Source organism: Plectropomus leopardus, chromosome 17, assembly GCF_026936395.1.
Source record: "Plectropomus leopardus strain MGB_pleo_1.0 chromosome 17, ASM2693639v1, whole genome shotgun sequence".
NCBI classification, from domain to species: domain Eukaryota; kingdom Metazoa; phylum Chordata; class Actinopteri; order Perciformes; family Serranidae; genus Plectropomus; species Plectropomus leopardus.
In genome coordinates, this window is record NC_142192.1 from 13184127 (window position 1) to 13208763 (window position 24637).

The window sequence follows — 24637 nt, forward strand, 5'->3', positions numbered from 1 at the left end:
TGACCTTTACATTTTTATTATATGGCTGATGTGACAAAATATTTAAGTGAATGTGCTTCAAGCAACATAACATTTTTTGTATTCTACTGATGCTGTGTGAACATTATTGGCATAATAAATTAACCTAAATAGACTAGAGCAGGCCTGAATTTTAGGAATAATTTCTAGTTTTAGGTTTTCTTGTAAAACATTTCATTTTATAATTGTGTTATTGTCTTTCTTTGGCACTGGTTTCTATTAACAGTCCTCAGAAATTCCTCCCACTCCCACTCTTGTCTGTGTTATCTCTCTCTCTTCCCTGTTTCCCTCATTCACGATCGCTCTCCTCCAGTCTCCAGTAAACTACTCTTCCCATAGTTCCACAGGTGTAAAGCGAGGCCAGCTACGGGTGCCCGGATGGTTTTGACAGTCAGGCACGTTGGAGAGGCACAGCGGAGACTGGGGCGCACGAGAGACAGAGAGCTGGAATTGCAGAGGCAGAGACGCACGGGCGCACGGTCGATTTTCGCCTCCCGCATACCGGGGAGTCCCGTGCCTGTCACCAAAACCGGAGCACAGGGCTCGAGCGCGGTAATGTCAGCGCCTTAACTGGGGACAAGGCTGTTAACCAACGTCCCTCCTCACCATTTTTTATTTTTTCTTTCTTTTGTGTTTTTGCTTTCCCATCTTTGTGGGTGCAGATATTGATGTGAGCCAGAGGAGCGGTTTTTCCATTGAGCCGCACGAGACGGTGGCGCGCGACGGCAGAAGGAGACAGCGTTTACATTGATGTGGGAGGGCTATCTCCCTCCGACGCGGGGAGCCCAGATGAAGGGAACACGCTGCGCTCCGACGGCTGCAGCCGTCAAGGCAACGACTCCGTGACCCGGGAGAGGAGAGGAGCGAAGCACCGACAGCCGCGCGAGCCCACAGCCCCGCCAGCCAGCGTTGACACCGCAACAGCTCCAGCAGCCAGCGCGAGCCCCCAGACTCTCTCTCTCCCTTGGTGAGTGCGCGTGCAGCGTCTTGTGTACACAACACCAAAAATTTGGCTTACTGTCCGCTCAGCCAGTTGTGCTGCGCACCTCTGGCTACGTTCAGAGTTTTTCACATGAACCTAATCAGTGTCGCGAGCGGACGGAGCTCTGCATTCATAGTGCTCGTGCTGCTGGGTCATCTGGGCTTTACTGTGGGCATGCAGCATGTGTGGTGGGGTCTTAAATGACGATGTTCCAACACACAAACACACGCACACATACGTAATGGGGTTGAGTGTGCGCGCGATGAACCCTGCGAACCCCCACCTGTTTTTTTTCAGAGTATTTACAATTTTCTCACTTATTAGCCTCATCATCACTGATTTTTTTTAAAAGAGTGTAGGCAGGGCAGCAGGATACAGTACATCCCCAGGTAGCCTACTGTCACATTAGTGGCACACACACACACACACACATACACACACACACACACACACACACACACACACACACACACACACGTCTTGTTTATTTGCTGTCTCCATAGACTGTACCTCTGTTGGAGACTTTTGTAACATTGAATTTACACCAGTGACACATACCAGAGATTTGACTGTGAGCCCAGCTGCTGATGATGGACAGATGTTTGCTTTACATATAAACAGGAGACACCAGGAGCCCCGCTGAGCATCCGTCCAGCCCCTGGGTTTTCCATACCGGCAGCCTCTTGAGTTGTCAGGGCAGTTAGGCAGGACACAGCAGCAGCAGCACATCCTGCAGTGGCAACAGGGCCAGTGTGCGGCGTACTCATGGTGGTGATTATCAGCTCTTGTCTGTGAGGGGGGGTGGGGGGTGACAAAGGAAGAAAGAGTGCACGAAACTGAAGGAGAGGAGAGGGAGAGAGAAGTCAATGTCGATGTCTGGGCAGTGACAGTTTGTTATTTAAGGGCCCCTCAGAGACGTGCACGGGCTGCCCCAGTGCAGGTGCTGTTAGTATGCAGAGGGATGCTCTGTCTGTCTGTCTGTCTGTGTGTGTGTGTGTGTGTGTGTGTGTGTGTGTGTGTGTGTGTGTGTGTGTGTCTCACACTCAGCCAGTCTCACTCTCGCAGTCGCTGGTTGAAGAGTGAGTTCTCCTATTGGCAGGTCCACTTGGACATAATGAATAATTTGAAACCCCTGAATGCTGGAATGAAAAGGAAACGGCCTTACCTTGGCATGCAGCCGCTGTCTGTCAGACTTGTCTTGAGTGCAAGGCTGTGTGTGTGTGTGTGTGTGTGTGTGTGTGTGTGTGTGTGTGTGTGTGTGTGTGACAAACATAGAAAATGTGGACATATAACAGCTTAGGCCTATTGTGCTTCCTACCTGTGTGAGCGGGGCTAGTTGTCATAGCAACGGCCTTGTAGCTCCGTTGATGTTCCTCCTGTCCTCATTGGCAGGGTCAGCGCACCTAACACACCACATCTCGTCTCAAAGCTGTGTGTGTGTATTTGTGTGTGTGTAAGCATGCATGTACTTCCAAGTGTGTGTGTGTGCTGTGGAAGTACCTTTTGTTTGCGCCTTGCTGCAGTTCGTAGGCGTGTGGGTTGATGACAGTGACAAGCCTGTGTGTGTGTGTGTGCGTGTGTGTGTGTGTGTGTGTGTGTGTGTGTGTGTGTGTTGCAGTGTCACAAGGATACACCCTGCCGATATGACAGTCGACAGCTCAACCAATCACCTGTTTTCTCTCTCTGCCTATCAGCATGTGAGGTTGCTGTAGTCAGATGTCCTCTTGATATGGAGGTCGTCATGGAGATGGAGAAGTCAGGATGGACACACATATTCATGTATGCTCAAACACACACACAAAGATACATGGAGCATTGGTGGGTTCGGTGGGTTCATTGACTCAGGCTGATTTGCGGGTGTTTTGGGAAGTTTTGCATCATGCTCAGGATGGTGCAACCTGTTGAATGGGTGAAGAGTTGTTTAGAAGAGCAGCAGTTTATTGATGCATTAGGTCTAAACATGAAGTAGACTGGTGAAAGAAACAAAATCAGTTGTCTTTTGTGCTCTTAAAATTGATCATTTTACCTTTGAAGGACACTTCACACACAAAATGACCATTTGTATATCACTTAGTCATGCTGAGTTACTTTGAATGGTAAAGAAAACTTTGTATTTCTTGCATGCCTCTATGGAAAATGGCAAACATACTTGTTTTGAAAGCTCTTAATGGTTTGGGACCAGCCCACATTGCAGACTCCCCGTCGTTCTATAATTCTAAACAAGCTCTCAGATCTTCTACTGATGTTTTTAAAATATGCTCTAAAATATGTTATACCTTTCCAAAAGCTATAAAAGATGTGGGCTTTTTATTTAGCCTGGCTTTTAATGAATGTAATTCTTCTAAGTATTGTTTCATGTTAAATCTCTCATTTTTCTGATTCTTATGTTTCAGTTTATGTTTAACCTTCACTTTCATATTTCACTGATTTCTATTTAATAACATCATTTCTATGAATGTTTTAAATCTATATAAGATTTGTGAAATGTTCTGCTGTTTGTCAAATGTTTGTCATGCTCTGACAAACGGTTAAACAAGTTGTTAAACAAAGTTAAATAAAGAACAATTTGACTCTTTTGGTAGATAATTATAAATATCAACCAATATGGAAATACTTTATCGTGATGAATATTTTGGCTATATTGCCCAGTCCTGTCATCGACTGTCTTTTTTGTTTTTGTGTTAAATTTTTATTGTGAAGCACTTTAAGCTGCATCCCTTAAATGAATAGTGCTCAATAAATAAAGTTTATGATTATTACATTGATTTATTGATTGATTAGGGACCAAATATAACAACAGTATATCTACATAAAAACATCCATATTTCAAGTCTAATTTATCCAGTGTTATGCTGAGTACTTCCCAAATACCTGCAGTTTTCCTCAAATCCTTAGTATTGGAGTCTGCCTTAGAAGAAAGCATACATAAGTCTTTCGTTCAGTTTGAAATTGTAAGGTTTTCAAGAAAATGCATGTTTTTGGGAAGTATTCAGCAAACAACTAGATAAATTACACTTGGACTATACTGCATGAGTTGTGTGAGAGTTTGTAAACAAATGTTTTATAGTTTTGTGATGTGTAACGTGGTCACCAATCAATTAATCAATATGTTTGTCAGTTTTTGTCGAAGCATGCGAGAAAAACAGCAATTTCTTTATGTATTCAAGGTAATATGGCACGACTAATTGATATTCAAATGGTCCTTTTGTAGGTGAAGTATCCCTTTAAGTTACAGACAACACACACAGAGCTTCAGTAATCTAAATCAGGGAGGATATCCTAGCAGAGATCGAGTCTGTTCAAACGCTCATTCTCCAAAAACAATCTCAGGCGTCTCCTAATAACTACAAAGCATCTCATTTGAGGAATTTGGCTTCTAGCTGTGCGCAAGATTTGTCAACTGCAACAGTGCATCAGAGAGCTTTTTTTATAGTCACAGATGTTTAGTGAAAGTCAGCTGAAGATCATTCTGGCACACCCCTTTGAACTCTTCACAACAGATATATTATTGCCATGTAGGAAAAGGGAAATTACACCAGCGTTGTGAATGAGTCAGGCCATTATTACTCAGCACTTGAAATGCCTCCCAAAATACACGAGAAATTTATTTTAGGGCACAGATTCACATAAACAATCTTTATAGTGACAAAACGTGGTTGTTTAGAGCTTAGAGCTATATTCTGATGGCTTAGAGCTATCAGACGATGGCTTTAAGTGCAATATGTAGATGCAAATGATACAAATGTTTTTTTCTGCTGTTGTTTCCAAATCAGTGATGTCACACTGTACTGCAAGCTTTATTGTCTATTGTTAAAAGCATCTTAATTTCCTTTAAGACCTCTAATTTTGAAGTAATTGAAAAATTTCAGGAATACTTTTGGAATGTTTAATATTTCCGACTATGCGACGAGCTACGGGCTAAAAATAATTAGTCATTACTTTGTCCTTGGAGTGAGGGGTCCTGTCTTTTACGACTCCTATTAATCTAATCGACACCTGAAGTGAAATAGCTTTCGCCACAGGCAGGTAAACGTGGTTCACCTCCCACACACATACACACAAACACACACACACACACACACACACACACACACACACACACACACACACAGGCAAATACACACAGATGCACCCACACACACAGCAACCATTTAGCATTAGTGTAAGCAGTGTTTGTATGCTCCATTCTGTCACCTCCCACACAATACATTCATAAAACGGCTCCTCCGCGCCAAAGGCACTGACTCAATAGCAGACATCTCCCCTTCTCTTCTCTCGCCTCCTTCCCTTCTTTAACCCCTCTGCCCCCTCCTTATGTGTCCGTCCTTTAGTCCTTCTCTCCCACCTTTCCTATATGTCCCTCCTCACCTACCTCCTCATTCTCCTTGTCTCCCTCACACCAACCCCCCCCCCCCTACAGGGCTGGTTGCAGCCGGTTTGAGTCTGACAGTGGAAGCGCCGACCTCTCACCTCCAGAGGATGGAGGGAGGGAGACGAGAGGAGAGGGATGATGGAGGGCAGCGGGGTGGAGTTGGGGGGTGGTGGGTGAAACTGCAAGAGGCGAGGGAGAGGTCAAAGAACAGGAGGGATTTGCGGGGAGAAAGAGGGAGAGGAGAGCTGGGGGAAGGGATTGGGAGAGTGAGGACGGAGGGGTCAGGGAGGGAGAAGGAGTGATAAATGAAGGGAGAGCGACTAGATGGAAGGACGAGGAGGGAGAGACGGAGCGCGTGAGAGGATGAGAAGGAGAGAAAGACAGAGTGTGAAGCTGCTGTGTACCTCCCTAACAAGCTGGACAGAATCAGCTCAATTATTAAAGAGGAGCGAGAGATGGGGAAAACACGCAGACACACAAACACGCACAAAAGCATCTCTCGGTGTGTCTGTCTGGCTCACAACACACACTCGCCGTCTCTCGCACACACGGAGGCACACACACCTATCTGCAGATCAACATACTTACACATGTACAGCGTGATTTCTTGTGCTCGTGCGTCAGTGTGTCAGAGTTTTTAGTGGCGTGCGAGTGTGCGTATACATGTGTCTGGGTATGTGTGTTAAAAACAGTGAGTCAGAGGATAAGCAGAGACTTGTTAGTGATTCTCCTCAACACCCCCCCCTCCTTACTCTACCCAATTTGGCTTCAGCACCGTCTCAACGTTCCACCAGCGTGGCTTCAATGTCGTCCCATCAATATGAACAGATAATCAGAGCACTAAGGGGTCTGTCTATAAATCCCTGTCGTGAATAGTTTTCACCCTCTTCCCTTCCCATCTTCTCTCCCTCCTCCTCCTCTTCCTCTCTTGCCCGTTCCACCCTTGTTTCTAGTTCTCTTTCTTCTTTCCCTTTTCCCTCCTTCTCTGAGGAAGTGTATGCCCCCAAGGGACGAAAAAGATTCGCTACCTTCCAGGAGAGAAAGAGATTGTGTGCGCCTGTGTGTGTGTGTGTGTGTGTGTGTGTGTGTGTGTGTGTGTGTGTGAACGTGTGTCCTGTGTGTGTGCCAGGATGATAGTGTGTGTGCGTGAGAAGAACACACACTTCCTGAGACAGAAAGGGAGAGAGAGGCAGGGATGAGCAAGTGAAGAGCGAGTGAGAGAGTGAAAGCAGGAGGCTGTGGAGGGGGAGGAGAGAGAAAGAGATAAGAGAGAAAGACAGAGAGTAGTCGGGGAGAAGGGGGAAGATGGATGAATGTACTGCGCACTGTGTGTGTGTGTGTGTGTGTGTGTGTGTGTGTGTGTGTGTGTGTGTGTGTGTGTGAGAGAGAAAGAGAGAGAGAGATGGTCGAGAGATGCAGGTAGACAGAGAGGGAAGGAAGGGTTTCTTATCCCCTCAGCAGAAGTCATAATTTCTTAGAGTGTGCACAGATGTGTGTTTGTGTGTGAGACCTCGTTCAGGCTCCAGGCCAAGAATCCGAGAGGTACATTGGTGTAGCCGTCAGTGTGTGTTGTGAGCAGCATGTGTGCGCTTCTTGAGCAGTGTGTATGTTGAGGCTGTGGCTGATGAGCTGTCAGTACCTACAGTTGGAATGTTCACAAGGCGGCCATTGTTGTTCAAACAGCCAGCAGCCTTCTCCTTGGCAACGGGCGCTGCAGCAGCGTCTCCCACAGCAACTGTGGAACAGGAGTACGGAGGGAGGAGGAGGAGTCAGGAAGTCAGGGCCGCAGCACAGAGGGCCCCTCTCCAAAACACTGGCCTCAAGGTCTGAGTGTGTGTCGGGGTCCAAGCATCTGGTTTGTGTGTCCTCTGTGTGTGAGGTAGACATGCGTGACTGCGCTTGTGTGTCGGTATGTGTGGTTTTGAAGTGCGTCTGTGAGAGTTCTCGCCAGCGTGACTACGTGGAGTGTGCGTCAGTGTGAGCGTGCATCTTTGCTCACACTTGTGTGTTTCTCCCCACTTGTCAGCTCACTGTGTGTGTCTGTGTGTGTGTGCGTGCACCTGTGTGAACTGTAAGTAGGAGCGTTTCTGTGTTTTTGCACCTATGTGTGGTTGGTTTCATCTTCCTGTATTTGCATGTGTTTGTGTGTTATCCTTGTTTGTGTGTAATCCCGTATGTGTTTTTAAGTGCGCACATGTGCACACTCTTAGCTGTTCCCAGCTGGCGCGGTTGGTCACATGACCTGACTGAGGGGCGGCCATCAGCAGCGCCAGGAAACTGCCTGCAGGAGAGAGAGAGAGAGAAATAGAGGAGAGAGAGAGAGTGTCAGGCTGAGTTGAAGATGAGGGAGGGGTGTTGGGGAGTGGGAGCGTGTGCTGTGGGAGAGAAACTGGGGGTGGGAGGTGTTTGTGTGGAGGGGGGGGGGTCTGGAGAGATGAGAGAGGGAACAGTGAGGAAGATAAGTGAGGAGGGGGGTGAAGGAGGAAGAGGAAGGGGTAATACAGTCCTCTATAGTCTTAAAATAACTACAGCATGTAGGTTCCTGCAGAAACAACAGGAGAGAGACAGTCAGATAGTGAGACAGTCAGATGGGGGTGGGGGGTCCTGGTTTTGTGTTGACTAGTGTTCCGAGCTACTTCTCCAGTCCCCCGTGTGCATCCTTGGCTGAGCCGCCACTGTATCTGGTCCGTGTGAAGTCTGTTTACGTTAGATGTGTGTCTGTCTGTCTGAACGTCTGTCTGTCTTTATTGTTTGTCTGCACATATGGTTTATGTGTTGCTCTCTGTTCATTTCTATGCTTTGCGTGCGTGTTTGTTGCGTGTGTGCGTGCGCATGCCGGCTCTTGGCAGGAGATACAGCACGCACACTGATGATGGAGATCATTAGGAATTTCCTGCAGCTGGGGAGGTGGTAGTGGGGTTTTTTGAAGGGAGGGGGGGAGCAGGACGGGTGGGATGTGAGTGGGTAAGAAAGATAGGAGAGGTCAGAGTGAAGGAGAGTTTGTGGGGGGGTATGTAAGTGTGTTAGTCGGACTGTCTCTGTTTGACTGACGGGAGTGTGCGTGGAGCCGCAGCCCACCAAAGCCCAAAGTTCAGCTCTGTTTTTGAGCGTTGCTGTTGGTAATTTGTGTGCAGGCATGTCGGCCTCAGTAGTGCAATATATGTGCACAACATTCCTCGCCCCCTTTGGCACACTTACACACACCTCAAGCTCCCAAAAAAGCCAGGTCTGTTGAGTTTGGATGTGCTTAAATTCTGGCTGTTCAGTGTTACTGCCTGTTGGGCTACGATGCACTGCAGTCAAGGCGAGACCTCATAACTCCAATTTTGCTTTTATTTATTTATTTATTTATTTTTATTTAGTTGAATTTGAAAACTTTGTTTGGCAGAGTTATAAGTAAATTGTGAAAACTTTCCTCCCACTGTGGGAAGACAGATAAAGCATTTAAATACAACATGTCCACCAGTATCAGTTTAAGACAATGTCTTGTTTAGTTTGTGCTCATGTTAAATGAAGCTTTTTCTTGTGTTCTTTGATTCTGCTGAAGTTGAAGTTGTTGTTTTTTGTTTTTTTTTAAATATCATCAATATGCATTAGAAATACATTTCAGTTTATTTCTAATATACATAACTCCTCACTCAGAGACCTTAAGGATATTGAATACCCTTGATTATTACAACATTGTATTTTGTGATACTGTATTCATTCCCCAAATCGCTATCGATTTTTAATTGTTTACAGTATTTTATTTCTTAATTTGTTTACCTAAAGAATTTCTACAAGTAATTTTATTTCTTTATTTTTTTTACTAATAAAGGCAAATGTTAATTCCTTTGCTCAGAATGTAAAAAAAGTAGTGCTATGATGTCTGATCTTACCGGGACTATAGTATCTATCAACAGATGTACATATGTATGCAGAATATGTATAGGCGAGGTGACAAGATTTGGTATTGGAAGTGTTCTGGTTTGTGTTTGTAGTCTGTTTATTCTGAGTAGTATTGACCAATCAACAGTAGGTAAACGGTCCATGTGGAGAGGTGGAACACATTAGCTGATTTGAAGTCTTGAAACCCATCAGCTATCATCTGACAACGAGTTAGCTTTATATTAGCCTTCTTAAAATGTATCTGTATTCATATGCAAGCATCTGTGAATAGAAATTAGCTGAAATGACCAGTCATGGAAAAGGACTCTTTGTTCAGATATCTGCTGACTACACAGGATCAGCCCGAAATATTGGCCAGAGCAGCCGATGTGTTGCGAGATTGCAGGGCCTGTGTTAAATACAAACACAGATTCCACTGTTCTGACTGCATACAAAAGTTAACTTCTGATGGTGTGTTTTTCATACTATGACAGTTTTCTTAAAATTAGATACTAATGGCAATATATTACCTTGCTTACGTTATTACAATATATTGAATTGCAACTTCTGCGGGGGGGGGGCATTCATTGTGTGCTTAAAAAGTAGCAATTCTGATTTTTCTACCAGATGAACTGTAGCCTGCCTGATGGGCAAAGTTGTGCCTTTTATAGCGACCAGATTTGTTGCTGCAGTTGTGAAGATTTACCATCATCACCATCACTGATCAATATCTGCTCACATCCACCGGGCTGACTGCTGTTTTGCTTTTTTTTTTAACTTACTGGTGTATAAATAACTTATTGATAAGTTACAGAAATGTTGTGTACAATAGTCCACCTTCTCCTCTCTTAATAACGCTCTCTCTCACACACATGTTGTGACACTCAGTCCATGTGTCTAAACAATGGTGTTATTGTTCATCTCAATGTTTCACTGCAGACATTGTCATATGCCAATGCGGTACACATTACACAACCCTTATTAGTAACATGTATCAATAAGTACACGCAGTGAGTGTACGAAGTAACAAAGTCAGACAGACGTTTATTATCTGGAATACACCTTGACACACTTGTTTCCACACTGTTCTTCACTGAAAACACCTCATAGAAGATTTGTGAACAGTTAGTCATCAAGTTGTCTAACAGTTTTGTAGTTCACCTTTGCATTATTTTTCTCTGTGATGATTAGAAAAAGTTGTGCATTGTCGTGTATTGTTGGCATGCTTGCGGCTGCCGGAGCTGCAAGTTGAGGTTGCATCTGGGATAAGGTGGTGTGGAGGAACGAGAGACTGATGGTAGCTGAGTTTCTGCACGGTGTCACTCAGTCTCTGTGGACCCCCCCCTCCCACCTCGTTTTCTCTCCTGGCCTCACATACACTTTCTCCATCTCTCTCCCTCTCTCTGTTTTATCCCCTCTTTCTCTTATCTGTCTAAACCTCTCTGTGGAGCTCCCCCCTCCTCCCCTCACCTCCCCCTCTCTCTCTCTCTCGCTCTCTCTCTCACTACCTCTCTCTCTTCCTCTCTCCCCTCCATGTCCCCCTCCCTTACACCCCCCCATGCTGTTTCGGTGCTGCTGCCTGTCTCTTAGCAACAACTGCACACCCGTTAGAGCTCAGTGAGTGCTTTTACAAACACACCCAGGAAGACACACTTATACACGCGCACGCTCGCAGACACACACACACACACACACACACACACACACACACACACACACACACACACACACACACACACACACACACACACACACACACACACAGGGTCTAGTTCCTCATTGAGGGTTGCTGCTGGCAGGCCTGTGAGTCTGCAAGCCTTTGTGGCAGTGAGATAGATGGGAAGAGAATAGATATGCTGTACAGCTACCATGTACAGAATGATTGTTTCTCCCAGACTATGCACAACAGGGCAACTGCCCAAACTGGAAAATGACAAGTTCCCGTCTCTGATTTCTCACACCGGCGAGTGCACACAGACACTCTGTGACGTGTTGTTGTTGCCTTTTCTGTAAGCACACAATAGCTACAAAAAACTTTTACGTGCAGATGAGAAATGTACAACATCTAAAATGTTCAAACATGAGAGCTGCTCTCTGCGAAACACATTCAACAGATCATCATGTGGGAGCAGTGCACACACTCGGCTGTTTCACAGAGACAATACTTTGTGTATCCAAAGCCCCAGAGCCATTCACAGTAAAATGCACCAAAACGCTATGTATGACGGCGAATATATCGGAATGGCAGCTGACGGATGCCAGGAGTGTTTGCTTAAACAATGAATCAGAGTGGGAGCGTTTGATTGGCTGGCACCTAAGCTCTGTCAGAATGCCCCCCGCCGAGCACAGTAGAGGGATATTTGCATGTGTGTCTTTGTTTTGTGTGTGATCATGCATAACTACATATGTGTGCGTATGTGTGTGTGTGTGTGTGTGTGTGTGTGTGTGTGTGACATGTATGTCTTTATGTGCAAATCGATGTGCGAGTGTGTGGGAGGATGAAGCAGTAGGGGCACATTTGCATGTGTCTTTGTGCGTCTGTGAGTGGCAGTTTGTGCATGTATGCGTAAGCACATGTGCAGCAATGTTTAATTAAGGCATGTGTTCCTCTCCCTCTCTCACACACCGGTCAGATGGAGCTTTAATTAAGGAGTGCTGTTAATTAGACGAGAGAGAAAGTGAGAATGGGAGAGAAGAGAGGCAGGGAGACAGCGTTGGGCATGGGAGGGAGTGGGTGAGGGGGTTAAAGAAAGTATGTGTTGTGTGTGTGTTCATCTCTATGTGTGTCTGTCCCAGTTGTGTCATTCCTCAGAGCAGCAGAACACTGAGGTTGGTCTGCTCCATGTGTGCAGCCTTAAACTACAGCAAAACTCTCACTCCTCCTCTTTGTCTTCCTCTGTTTCCTCCTCTCACCTCCTTCAACTTTTTTGCCCCTCTAAAATCTGTCTGCCTCCATCTATCCCTCCACTTACCATCCTCTCCCTGTCTCAATCACGTCTTTCACTCGCCTGCACTTCTTCTTTCTCTCGTCCTCTTTTGTACTTTCTCACCCAATCCTGCACTTATTCCACCCCTTTCTCTCCTTGTCCCCCTCTTTCTCCCTCTCTCCCTCTGTCCTCCTCCCTCCCTCCTAATCAGAGCCATATGTTGGAGAGGGAGGCAGCGAGATCTGGGGATGGACAGGATTTTGTTGTATGTGGTACAGTGTCTGAGCCAGCCGTGCGTGTGTATGCGTGCAAGTGTGGCACGCATGCTTGTATTTGTGTTTGAATGTGTGCATGCGTGAAGTCACGTGCAAGTCTGACAGCACGTGTGGTCCAGATTTCGTAAGACTTGTGTGTCTGGCAGTCTGTACTTTCATTTCTCCTCCTCTGCTCTGGGTTTCTATAATCCCTCTATCGTTCCTGTCTTTCTGTCACCTTCATCTCTCCATCCTCTCAACACCTCTGTTCATCACCTCTCTGCTTCCCCCTGGTGGCTGCGATTATTCACACATTCTCATTCTTGTTGCACCCTCTAAGTCTACTGCTTTGTAATGCATTACAATAGTTTTGGCGAAATGTGGCGTGCAGTGTGAGTATGTGTGCTTTTCACCACAACACAATTGCTTATTGTAATGTGTGGACTTATTTTCCCCTTACAACACATGCATCTACTCATTCAAACATGGTGAGATTTAAAAATGTGGCACGCAATCCCACACGATTCTATAAGTCTGGTTTTCATCATGTAGTGATGATCCTTAGTGTGTTTAAGTGCACACATTGATGAAAGATATAGTGGCACTGGCTGCCTACAATCTGCTGATACACACTGAAATGAAATAACTACAATAAGAGTTTAAAAATGCATATTGCAAGTCATCCTCCAAAATAATAGTGTCTGAGTTGAGATGGTGCAGCCCTCACCAAAATACTGATTCTAGTCTGGTCTGATGCATGCTGTGACATCATGTACTAATCTCTTATTCTCTTTTTCTTTCTGCTCCACCCTCCACCCTCCTCCTCACTCCTTACTTTTTCTTTTTTCCCCCACTCCCACCTTCTTCAACTCCCTGTCCCTTCTTCTATCTGTCTGTCTGTCTATTTCTCTGTCTCTCACTCTAGCAACCATGGGCAAAAGACAGGAGCAGAGGGGAGAGAGAGAAGTATGTGAGCTCTCCACTGCAGTATTGATGACCCAATGATCCCCTGCAGAACAGAGCCAGTCAGGCAGACAGAGTGAGGCTCAACTCAGAATCAAAATCAGAATCAGCGCAACAACCATTCGGTAAAAGCAACCGATTGAGCAGGGTATGAATGGTAAATGTAATCTGATGTTGTAATGCTTGTGTGTGGGTGGCACAGTTAATAAATTAGAGTGTGTTACGAATTAGGTGTATGGCCCATTGCCAAAAATTCCATCACCCAGCCACAATTTCATCTGAGCTGCAAACATTTGATTTTTATATGTTCAGTATTTGATGCATTACAATGACCAATTTATTTAGACTTTAGATTAAAAAAATGAGTTTAATTGATAATGTGGTTTTTTGCATTTTAATATCTTTGACAATATTGTTTTTTATTTCTGCCTTCAGGTGATTGAATCTTCTTGCCTGTTGTCAGAAAGCTACAAAGAAGAAACGCTCATTTTCATACAGCAGAAAACATTTTTCCTCCCTCAGTACCACCAAGACCATCCACTGAATGAGTGGCTTGTCAGATCACCTACATTCAGGCCAAACTGGGGCTCCAGTGGGCTGTGGTGGGGGTCAGGCAGAGGAAAAAGCGTGTGTGGGAGGGCTGGAGGGACTGGCTGGGCCTGAGCTCTGGACCAGGGAGCTTGGGCTCCAGGAGGGGTCCCAGGATCCCTCTAATGATGGACTGGCACTGGTGACCTCTGATCACTTTCCCTCCTCCTCTCCTTCCACCCTGGCCAACGGACTGCATCTGCAGAGAAGGCAGGGGCATAGCACCTGCCGCCGCAGGCAGACGGAGACTCACACAGAGACACACACATTTACAGAGACACTTAGAAACATGCAAACGCACATAGACCCGGATGTGCATGCACAGGCAGTTTCACACGCACAAATGGATGATTGTGGACACCTGGATGTCAACACACGTACGGGTTCTGTCGGGCCAGAACTCTCCAGAACTCTCACACCAGAGGCCATACACACAACATCACCTCAACCCCTGTCTTTGGCGCTTGGCAATCATTCTTCCTCCACCAATCAGCGGGCAGCCCCAGTTCTCGCTGCAGAGACAGACAATCCCTCGACCTTTTGTCCTGTCCCTATTGGTCCGAACCCAAACCCAAGCACCTCTCCTCTTCCTGTGGAGGCGGAGAAGAAGTATGCACTCCGCAGCTCTGGACGTCCCCGCTTCCCCTGTCACCTGCGCAAATCTTCCCGCCTCCGCCGAAGCATAGAGGATGGAGAGAAGAGAGCGGTTAGGGAGAGGGGAGTGGAGGAGGAGGTCGAGGAATTGGAGGAGAAGATCTGGAGGGTTAAAGAAGAGGAGGTGGCTGTTGGAGAGAAAGAAGAACATTCGTCTGTGGAGGCTGTTCTCCCCACGGCTCCCTGCCCCACAGACATTGCTCTTGCCCTAACTGTACCCAAACCTGCTCCTAAAGCTATACCGAAACCTGGGCCCAGACTTGGGCATAAACCTGGACCTAAATCCAGGTGTAGGCCCGGACCAAAACCTGTCCATAAAGCTGCTCCTAAAAGTGTCAAACAGCGTCAGGCAGCCCAGTCCCTTGCTAATCGTGCTGCCGCTCATCTCCCATTTGGGAACACACCCTCCATCACTGCACCTTTAATTGTGAAGCAGGAAGCTGTTGCAGAGTTGGGGGTAATTCCTCCCAATAACCGGAGACGTGGGCGTTTTGTAGGCGTAAGTTAATGTTTAGTTACATAACATTTAGGGATGCATGATATTGGATTTTTTGCTGATATCTGATATACTGATATATAACAACTCATTTGCTGATAACTGATGCCGATATTGATATATCCACTTTTTCTCCACAACTAAATTTAGTGTTAATCAAATCTCTTCTGTAGTGGAATTAAGATCATATTATGCAAACTCTTATCAAGATGGTCCACCAGCAGATGGAGACATAAAATATGGTGCTTTTCAGTGTATATAATATTAATTCATTGTGCAAAATAAGAAAAATACTTAGGGTTGATGTTGTGTACATGTTCACGTTCTCAATTAAAAAAAACAAATAAATAAAAATATCGGTTTGTGATATCAGCAGAAATCAGCATGTTGGCTGGTACTGATATTTCATTTTAAAGCCAATATTGGCCGATACGACGATATATGATATGACGTGCCGATACTGTCGTGAATCCCTAATATCATTGACATGACACAATTTTCTACCATGTATGAAATAGATGTCTTTCAGTTACATATGTTTCATGTTGCTTTACAGGTGAGGAAGATTGTTGTCAAGGTGGCTCGTATTCCTGTCAGCCTTAGCCGTCGACAGAAGAGCTACAAGATTTCCAATTTGGAGACAGTTACAGGGCCAGAAAAAGGCAATGAAGGCAGTCTGGAGGGCACAGAGGGAGCTCGAGAGCCAACTGCACTCCTCCGAATGAAGAACAATGGGAAGAGTGTGATGGTGATGTTCCCTCCTGGAGAACTGCCTGTTATTCTCAAACGCAGGAGGGGACGACCGCCAAAACAGGCTCTGCCAGGAATACCAGGAGAGCTCCCGAGTGTTGGTAATACTGGTGGTAATGGAGACCAGCCCAAGAAGCCGCAGAGGCGGCGTCGGACTAAACTCCCATCCCCTTATCCATCTTATGTTAATGATACTAATGATGTGAAAACAGAGTATGGGGATGTTCTGTCCAAACTGGCCTTTTTAAACCGCCAGCCCCCTGCCACTGGCCGCAGCTCGCCCCCGCGCTGTTGGACACCTAGTGAGCCAGAAAGCTTTCATACCCCCTTGGAAAACCCTGGAATATCCACTCTGCTCCACCGGCTTACTGGGTACAGACGCCCTCGAGGTGGCAGAGGAGGGGGCACCGGAAGAGGCGGAGGAGGAGCAGGGGGGATTGGAGGCAGTGAGCGCAATAAGAGCACCTTCAGTGACTTCTTTGAATCTATCGGCAAGAAGCGGAAACCGAGCCCCCTGTCGGAGCATGGACTACCTAGGAAAAGGGGAAAGGGTTCAGGTGGAGGTGGGGTTGGTAGGGGAGGAGGTGTCGTAGGAACTGAGCCAGGGGGAGAGAGAATTATCAAGAGGAGACGTGTGAGAAAAAATGGTGCATTTAAAGGGGAAGGGGTGTCCATGGGGCAGGACTGGCCTAATGGGGCAGGTGGCTGGGGGGAGGGATGTATGGACAAGGAGAAAGGTTTGGGTGGGTATCAGCTCTGTGGATCTCCAAGAGGGGGCTTTTCCTCCTGTGAAGTTGGAAGGGGCGGCGCCTACGGCAGTCCAGGAGGAAGCAGAGTTGTCGGGGCAGCTGGGGAGGACTCACAAGGTCTGTTTGCTGGATATTTCCGGTCACTCCTTGACTCAGATGATTCGTCAGATCTGTTGGACATCTCCTCCTCACAGTCAGACCCCCGAAAAGCTTCATCCACCCCTGGTTATGAGCCATCCAGTCCAGCTACAGGTCACAGCTGGTCCCCTGCATTCCCCAAGTGGAACTCCAAGGGAGCAACTTCTGGGGCGGAGGGTTCAGGCCAGACACATTGCTCCTCAGCCAGACCTCCATACAGCTATGGCAGCCTGGCCCAAACATCCCCCACCACTTCTACCTATCCCAAATCCACTCCTCCATCTCTCTCACACTCTCCCAGCTCCCCCCACCCAGCCTCTTTTGGCCACTACTCCCCCGGCTACTCCTCCTCTTCTCCTGCAGTGCCACAGAGATCCTCAGACTGCAGCTTTGCATATGGATCTGGACACAGCAGTGGCAAGGCCACCGCTGTTGGTCAAATGGGTTATTCTAGCTATCAGGCAGCAGGCAAGCGAGGCTATAGTGGATATCCTGCAGCAGGTCACGCCTCCATGGTGCGAGGGGAGTCCACAGGACCCACATCACCTGGAGGAGGGTTCATGTCTGTGGCTAAAAGTAGCCCCTTCAGCTCCTCCTCCTCTCCAGAAGGTTACAAACAGTACAACTCCAGTCAGTGGAACTACAGGTAAATCACTTATGTATCCTGTATGAAATACTCAAAAACCCCTAAATGAATAATTTAAAAAAATCAATCTGAGTTGGTATGAAGTGGTTTTAATAAATAAGGCATAGAATACTTTTATTGGTATTTTTTTTAAAGATAATATAAGACTTTAATCTCACACTGGGAAAATTCACATGGTATGGCAGCTCAAGAGTCAGAAGCAGAGAAAAATGCAAATAACTGATTTGGGTGCAAAGCACGGATAAAATATTATGGCATTAAATAAAAGAGACTATATAATATAGAATATAAAATCTATATACATATTTTACCTATACAGGTATGTTTGTGATTGATGGTTGCACAGGATAACTAAAATACACACAGTGTGTAATATATGTACTGTAAAAATATTGACATATAGCCTATAAATATTAATGCACAGTAAGTGGTAGAATATTGCACAGTAGAAGACTGCATGGCATGTTACCACAGTATAAATATAAAAAATATAGAATAGAATATGTACATATATTATGTGAGTATTTATGATGATTGGGAAAATAGAATTAATATAATCTATTAGTTTGACAAACTAATAGAATTGTCACCACAGCAGGGTCAAATAATATGAAATACTTAATATAAATGTTTCAACCCAGTATGTCATTTTCAATTTTACAATGTCCACCATGTGCCAACAGTCGATACTTTACATTTGTGAAAGGTGCTGTCTGTAATTTTGGAGAAATATTGTTGATATTTGAACTCAGTACCCAAACGTCCCTTCCGTCATTGCTCCCATAGAAGCTCAGTTTTACCATCTTGCTCCCCTGTCATGTGTCTTGTTTCTCAGTGTTAGCTACTTTTTTTTGTTTCTATGAACACTGGAATGTTTTTCAGCGCATCCACAGAACAGACAGCTAGTGGACCATGAGAATGGAGATGTTCCAATAGCATTTTATCCTTCTTAATTTCAATACATGACCTTCAGGAATGCGCATTGATTAATGCAGATCTAATACCACTGCATAAAAAAAAATCAACAGCTGCTAGCCATTTGTAAAACAAGAACAAATGCAAGCTGACAATGAGTGCCACATAACTTTATTTTATTATCTATTTTGACTGTCATAAGAAAATCTTTGGAATAAATAAAAATTCCTTCAAAAACTCATTGTGCAGTCACAATCTAGTAGCAAGCAACACTAGAGTAGTACTACTGTACACATTGCCCTTTTACTGATTTGATTTCCCAGTGTAAAATATTGCTGACATTTTGCTAACGGCTAACTTATCACTTTTTTTTTTTAGTAAAATAAGAACTGATTTCTTGGAAAAATGCTGTTTTATCCAGGTGTGAAACTACCCTCAGTTATATTATTAGATTATGTGGTATCAGATAGGTGCGTGTACTTGCTGATACCCAATCCAGCATTTTGCGCAGTATTTGGGGGTGGGGGTTGGGGGTGGGTTTTAACTCAGGGACAAAACATTCTTTTTTTTTTAACCAGCTTAGTATCTTTAGTGAGAACCTGTATAAATATTTTTCTCTTCAGATATTTGTTGGTGGAACTGTAACAAAGAGCAGTATAAAACTGAAATATTTGTGCACATTCATGCACACATATTACTAAAGTGCATTTGTGAGTTTTATCATTTGTGATGCTGTATTTATTTTTCAGACAAGGCTATGGCAGCTGGTCAACAGACAGCTTTGGGCCTCAGTATCATGGCTACAGTGAATATGGCTCCAGTGAGTCCAAAGACATCTTGGACATCTCAAACTACACCCCCCAGAAGGCCAAGCGGCAGCCTTTTCCTGAAAGTCTATCAGAGTCCTCCTCTGACTCTTCACACCTCGGCTCTGCAGCCACTGGTAGTGGACAGAGCTCCACATGTGGCACGTACAAACTGAATGAGACTGTCTCCGTTAGTGGAGAGGGGGGTCAATCCAGTCTATCCAGTCTAGAGAAGTTAATGATGGACTGGCACGAGAGTGCTTCGGGGCCGTCATACAACTGGAGCCAGAACGTCCTCTTCCAGGGCGGGGGAACCAGCAAACCTGGTCGTGGTCGGAGGAAACGGACTGAGCATCACTCAGACAAAGAAGGAGGTTCTGCTTTACACTCGGATTCCCCATCCAGTCCCTCCCCAACACCTACTCCTGGACCTAAGCGGGGAGGGGTTGGAGGACGGGGCAGAGGGTCTAGAGGAGGCAGGGGGGGTTTGTCTCCATGTCAGAGAGAGCGGCCATCAGGGGCCAAAGGCAGAGGCAAGGCTGCCTCTACATCTGGAGCGGGAGGCGCAGTGACTGCTGGAGGTCCGGAGGGATCTGGGCTGTTCCATGAGGGGCTGGACTATTACAGCGGAGACAGTAGTAGCCTCTCTCCCCTGGCCACTCCCAATCCTGCACCTCCTTCTAGCTACCTCCAGGACCCCTGTGAGTACCCCTCCCCTTACTCTGCCCACCCCTCCACACCTTCCTCCGAGGAGCGATATCCAGCCTTGTACCCTGGAGAGTCCTCCTCTTCTCTCTCACCCAGTGTCTCATCTCCTCCTTACCCTCCCAAGCCCACTCCTCCTCCACCCCAGTCTTACCACCCTGTCCCTTCCAGGACATTCTCCCCCTCCTGTTCTCCCTCACCCCGAGTGACACCCCACTGCGCCACTGCACTAAGTCCCTCACATCGCCCCCCTCCAAAAGACCCACAGTTCTCGCAGTATGACTCTCCCAGCTACTGCAGCTCCCCCTATTGGTACGGACAGACATCGCACAGCGGCAGCCCCAGCCCGCACTCTCACAGCACACACTCTAACACAGCCGTGCACACACACAGCAACCCGCACACAAGTCCCCACGGAAATACACACGGCAATGCGCTAGCGAGCCCAAATGCAAACACGCATATGAACCCGGCTCCCCATGACCATCACGCAAACCTGAGCTCACACGCCAACACCCATCCCACCTCACTCCTCCAGAGCAGCCCCCTCTCCCACTCAAACCCCCACACCAGCAATCAGCCCCACCACAATACACACACCAACCCCAACTCTCACCTCCCCTCACATACACACTCCAGCCCCAGCACCAGCCTCCACTCCCACTCCACACCTGTGCTTTATGAGGAGTGCAGCCCTCCCTCGACCGTGGCCCCCCACAAGCGGGATCTGGCCCCCCATGCTATGAGCACAGGCCTTCGCCAGGGCCTCTTGCCTCATTCGCCATATCCTAAACCTCCCTTGGACTCCTCGCCCCATCAGGAGGACACTGGTGGCTTCTCCTTGTCCCACCAATCCTACCAGGGCATGGGACACCGCTACCCCTCCCAAGCAGCTCAGGGAGGTGGAGTTCTGTGCCAGCTCCTGGACACAGCCAATGACGACAGCTTCAGCGTCACCAGCCTGTAACAGCAGGTGAGTGTGTTTACCGTTCGTACAAACAATAAGGCCATCTTAAAACTCATTGGCACCACTGGAACTGTAATAGAAATTTCCAGAGGAGTGTCTGATTACTGTGGATGACCATACTTTTGTTTTGAAACCAGTCAATTAGAGGTATACTACGCAGGATGTTCCTAAAAAATGCACAGACTCATACAAAAGTATTCACTTTCAGTTATTACTTGTGACCCATTTGTGTTCAGGATGTTTCTGGGCATATAGCCCTCAGCCAAAACAGCAGATAGGTCTTTATAAAAAGGTAGCGACCAGGTGCCAGACCATAAGCAGCGCGCACCCAAGAGGGAATTGTGGAAACTGCGCCAAAAAATGCAACTATAGCGAGGCAAAATGCCAAGCAGTTGGCATTCACTCTCACTTTTACTGGCAATACTGTTTACAAGCAGTGGCTGACAATTCTTGCATAGTATATTATTAATTTATATTCAGGTGTACAATAAAAATGAGGGGAAAAAAAGATTAACAAATGATAAAATTATTTCTTTAACCCTTTAAAACCTGTGCAAATTAGCTTGATTTTGTTTAGAAACATGAAGAAGCCAAAAAGCAATTTCAAAAGAAATGACCCAGAAATTAGTGAGAGATTAGTTAAAAATTACAAGAAAATTGCCTGAAAAGTAGAAGACAAAACAAAACAAACAAACAAAACAGGAAAAACGATAAACATTAACTGAGGGTAAAATAAACATTATAATAATTCTATATTAAAGAAAATTGAATATAGTTCTCTGGAATTTTTTCCCGAAATTATTATTATTTTCTTTAAATGAATCTACTAATTTCTTGCAATTTGCAGGATATTCACTGCCAAGTTGGTCACTGCCCCCTTTTCTGTGTTTTTCAAAGAAATCAGCCCAATTTGCTCACGTTTCAAAGGCTTCAAATACTTTTGAAAGATGTCTGAATGCAGCACAAGAAAAGTGATGTTGATGCAGGTTTCAGAGGGTTAATAGATACACCAAATTTTAAAGTTTATCATTACTAGATATTTCGATAACTTTCAGAAAACAGCCTTATCTAATTGGAACATAAAAAGGTCATCTTTTATGATTACACATCCAGTATTGATGTGTAATCAGAAAGGCTGCAATCTCGTGAAGAATGGGCTGACAGGAGTAAAGCAGGAGGCAGTATCAAGACTGAAAGTCCTTTTAAGGAGGCAGGTTGGGGTGGTGGATGTGTCAAACAACACAGGACTTTGTCCCAGGAGACCACTGTTTTGGGAAAATGTGAAACCAAAAGAACTTTGAGTTATTTTAAAGTCCATGTAAAGTGATAATTAAAATGTGTTCTGAGTTTGTCACATCACAGAAAGATGTGTTATTAAAGACCTGACCGAATTTGAATGACCAAAAAAATCACCAAGTATGTAAAAGGTCTCAAAATCATTTAAAAAAAAAGCACGGTATTCTCTGATCTGAAACGCTGGGGGCGTGTCCACTGGAGGAGCGGAGGCCACGCCCAATCGTGGGACTATGCTAATGATGCCTCTCGTTTTTATACTGCTACATTGTCAGGGGCGGGGTTACGCTGAGTATAGCTCCAGTGTGTCATCAAGCTATGATTTTAGGCCCACCCAAAAAATCTTAAAACAGGAAAATGGTGAAAAAACAGTCAACCATCTAACTCCACAGTTCAGTACCATATAGTAAAGGGTCTTTGTAACATGTTTTCAACAATCAGTTTCCAACATTTACAACGCAAAACAAATCTTTGAATTCATTCTACACGGACTTTAAGGTACATTATCACAATGTTTTCCTTAACATAATCTATGTAACTTTACGTTAAGTACATAGCATAATTAGTGGGGTGCTAACTCTTTAGATACCAAACGAATGGTTGTGTAGGGATATGTTTTTCAAATGTATTTCTTGGCGCTTTGATCAGAGCACCATCTAGTTCCATAATATTAGAGAGAAGGCAGACATCTCTACAGCTGACATTTCTCACACTGCAACTCAAACCAGAACAATCTAGATTGATTTAAAAACACAAACAAACACACACTTTAGGGAAGATGAAAAATATGTATTTTTGATTTTGGGGTTAATTAGCACTTTAAGTTGAAGTCAAATATGTAAATTTATAAAAATGGAGTGTGCACCTTACTTACCACATTAGCACATCAAACAATACAATAATGGCTTCACTTAAGAGAAAAGTATGTTTGCAAAGAGCTGTAAAATTGTGTCAAGGTTCAATTCATAGTATGCTATTCATTTTATCACTGTCAAAAATATCATAATCTCATATTACTCTATCTCTCTTCACCCCTCTCTCTCTCTCCCTACTCCCTCTGTTTTTCTTTCAGGTGCATTCAATCCAAGCTTTTACAGATTTGCAAACTTTTTTTTTATTTTCTTTTTCTTTTTTTGTTAAGGAGACTTCTTTGTGAGAGACTGTGAAATGAAGGGTGAGAATTTAGCTGCCAGCTTTGGACAGTAAAGCTTTAATTCTCCAGCATTGACAATCAAGATCAACTGCAATTTAAACAACCAAGCATGCACACACACACACACACACACACACACACACACACAAACACAAACACGCATGTGCAGATTAATTCACTACCTAAACATGGACACATTAACTCATACATGTGTACACTCACTCACACTCTATGCTGGAATGAGGGAATGGCCAAGAGGAGCTGACAGATGAATACCAGACGCTGATGGACAGAGACAAACCTTTTTCCTCACCCTTTCAAATCCTGCTGTGATGCATAAAGGACTCCGTTTCCCAGAAATCTGTATCTCGCCAAATCTTTCTGGTCCTGTTCTGTACATCTGCAATATGGATGATCACACTACTCTCTCTCTATTTCTGTTTCTTTCCTCTGTTCTCTATCCCCTCCTCTGCTAAACCAGCAACTGTCCTGCACTCCACTGACCCGCATTTCTGTCTTGTGCCCGAGCCTGAACCGCATCTGAGCCCAAATCAACTTTTTAAATACCATGAGCCTAGCAAATGTCCCGCTCTGTGCACTCCTTGTGTTGTGTCCCATATGAGAAAACTACAACCAGTTTCTGCTCTTAAAATACCAGCATCTGTACATACGACTCCAGCTCCAAGCCAGAGGCCCCCCTCTTCTCTCTGAGGGTCCGTCATCAACATGCCCTCCTCAGCGTTCAGCCATGGTTTCTCTGCTCTGGGGGAGGGAGAGAGGACTGCAGCATGGAGACCCAACATCCTGTGTTTTGCTGTTTTAACTACAAGGGAAAAGAGACATTGAAATCACACAATGGCCCCAAAGAGACTCTTGTTTTCTGTGTACGAGTGTGAGACAGAGGAGGGCGTGTTTGCGCGACTGCAGTGATGCATGTATTTGTGTGTATGTGTGCATTTATGTTCGTGCGAGCGTGTGCGTGCCAGTGGGGTCAAAAGGAGTGACGCTCCCCAGACACCAAAGTCTTGGCGGGGTCTCATTCTTTCTTTCACTCTCTCCCTTCTTTTTTCTGTGGTCTTGTGTTGTTTGGTGGTTTTTGTGATGAAAAAAATTGTATATCTGTCTGTTACATATCATGTATGTATCTGAGGTGCAAAATATTTAAATACACATTCTGTTCTTGCCATTGGTAATCTCGTCTATAGCATACTGCTTCTTTAAGGGATTACGGGAGGTGTGAGTGTGTGTGTGTGTGTGTGTGTGTGTGTGTGTGTGTGTGTGTGTGTGTGTGTGTGTGTGTGTGTGTGTGTGTGTGTGTGTGTGTGTGTTTTAGAGCCTCCCTGAGTATTGGGCTTTGCCCAGGCTGTCTGGGACTGTGAGCTAGAGAGTTCAGT

General features: G+C 45.3%; 1 protein-coding gene across 3 annotated transcripts; it reads left to right on the forward strand.

Annotated features, from left to right (window-relative positions):
- Positions 1-19: 19 nt before the first annotated feature.
- On the forward strand, positions 20-24436 carry ahdc1 (AT-hook DNA binding motif containing 1). 3 transcript variants are annotated; one of them, XM_088090277.1, is made up of 7 exons: positions 20-570; positions 681-985; positions 13346-13508; positions 13819-15124; positions 15678-17404; positions 19069-20803; positions 23163-24436. In XM_088090277.1, exons 4-6 carry the CDS (start codon positions 13928-13930, stop codon positions 20795-20797), a joined length of 4653 nt encoding a protein of 1550 aa, XP_087946403.1. In that variant the 5' UTR covers positions 20-570; positions 681-985; positions 13346-13508; positions 13819-13927; the 3' UTR covers positions 20798-20803; positions 23163-24436. The 3 variants fall into 3 exon arrangements, with proteins under 3 accessions (XP_087946403.1, XP_087946404.1, XP_042363088.1); XM_088090278.1 differs by having other exon boundaries at positions 20-985; positions 13346-13540; XM_042507154.2 differs by having other exon boundaries at positions 20-985; positions 13346-13531.
- The last annotated feature ends 201 nt before the right edge of the window (positions 24437-24637 follow it).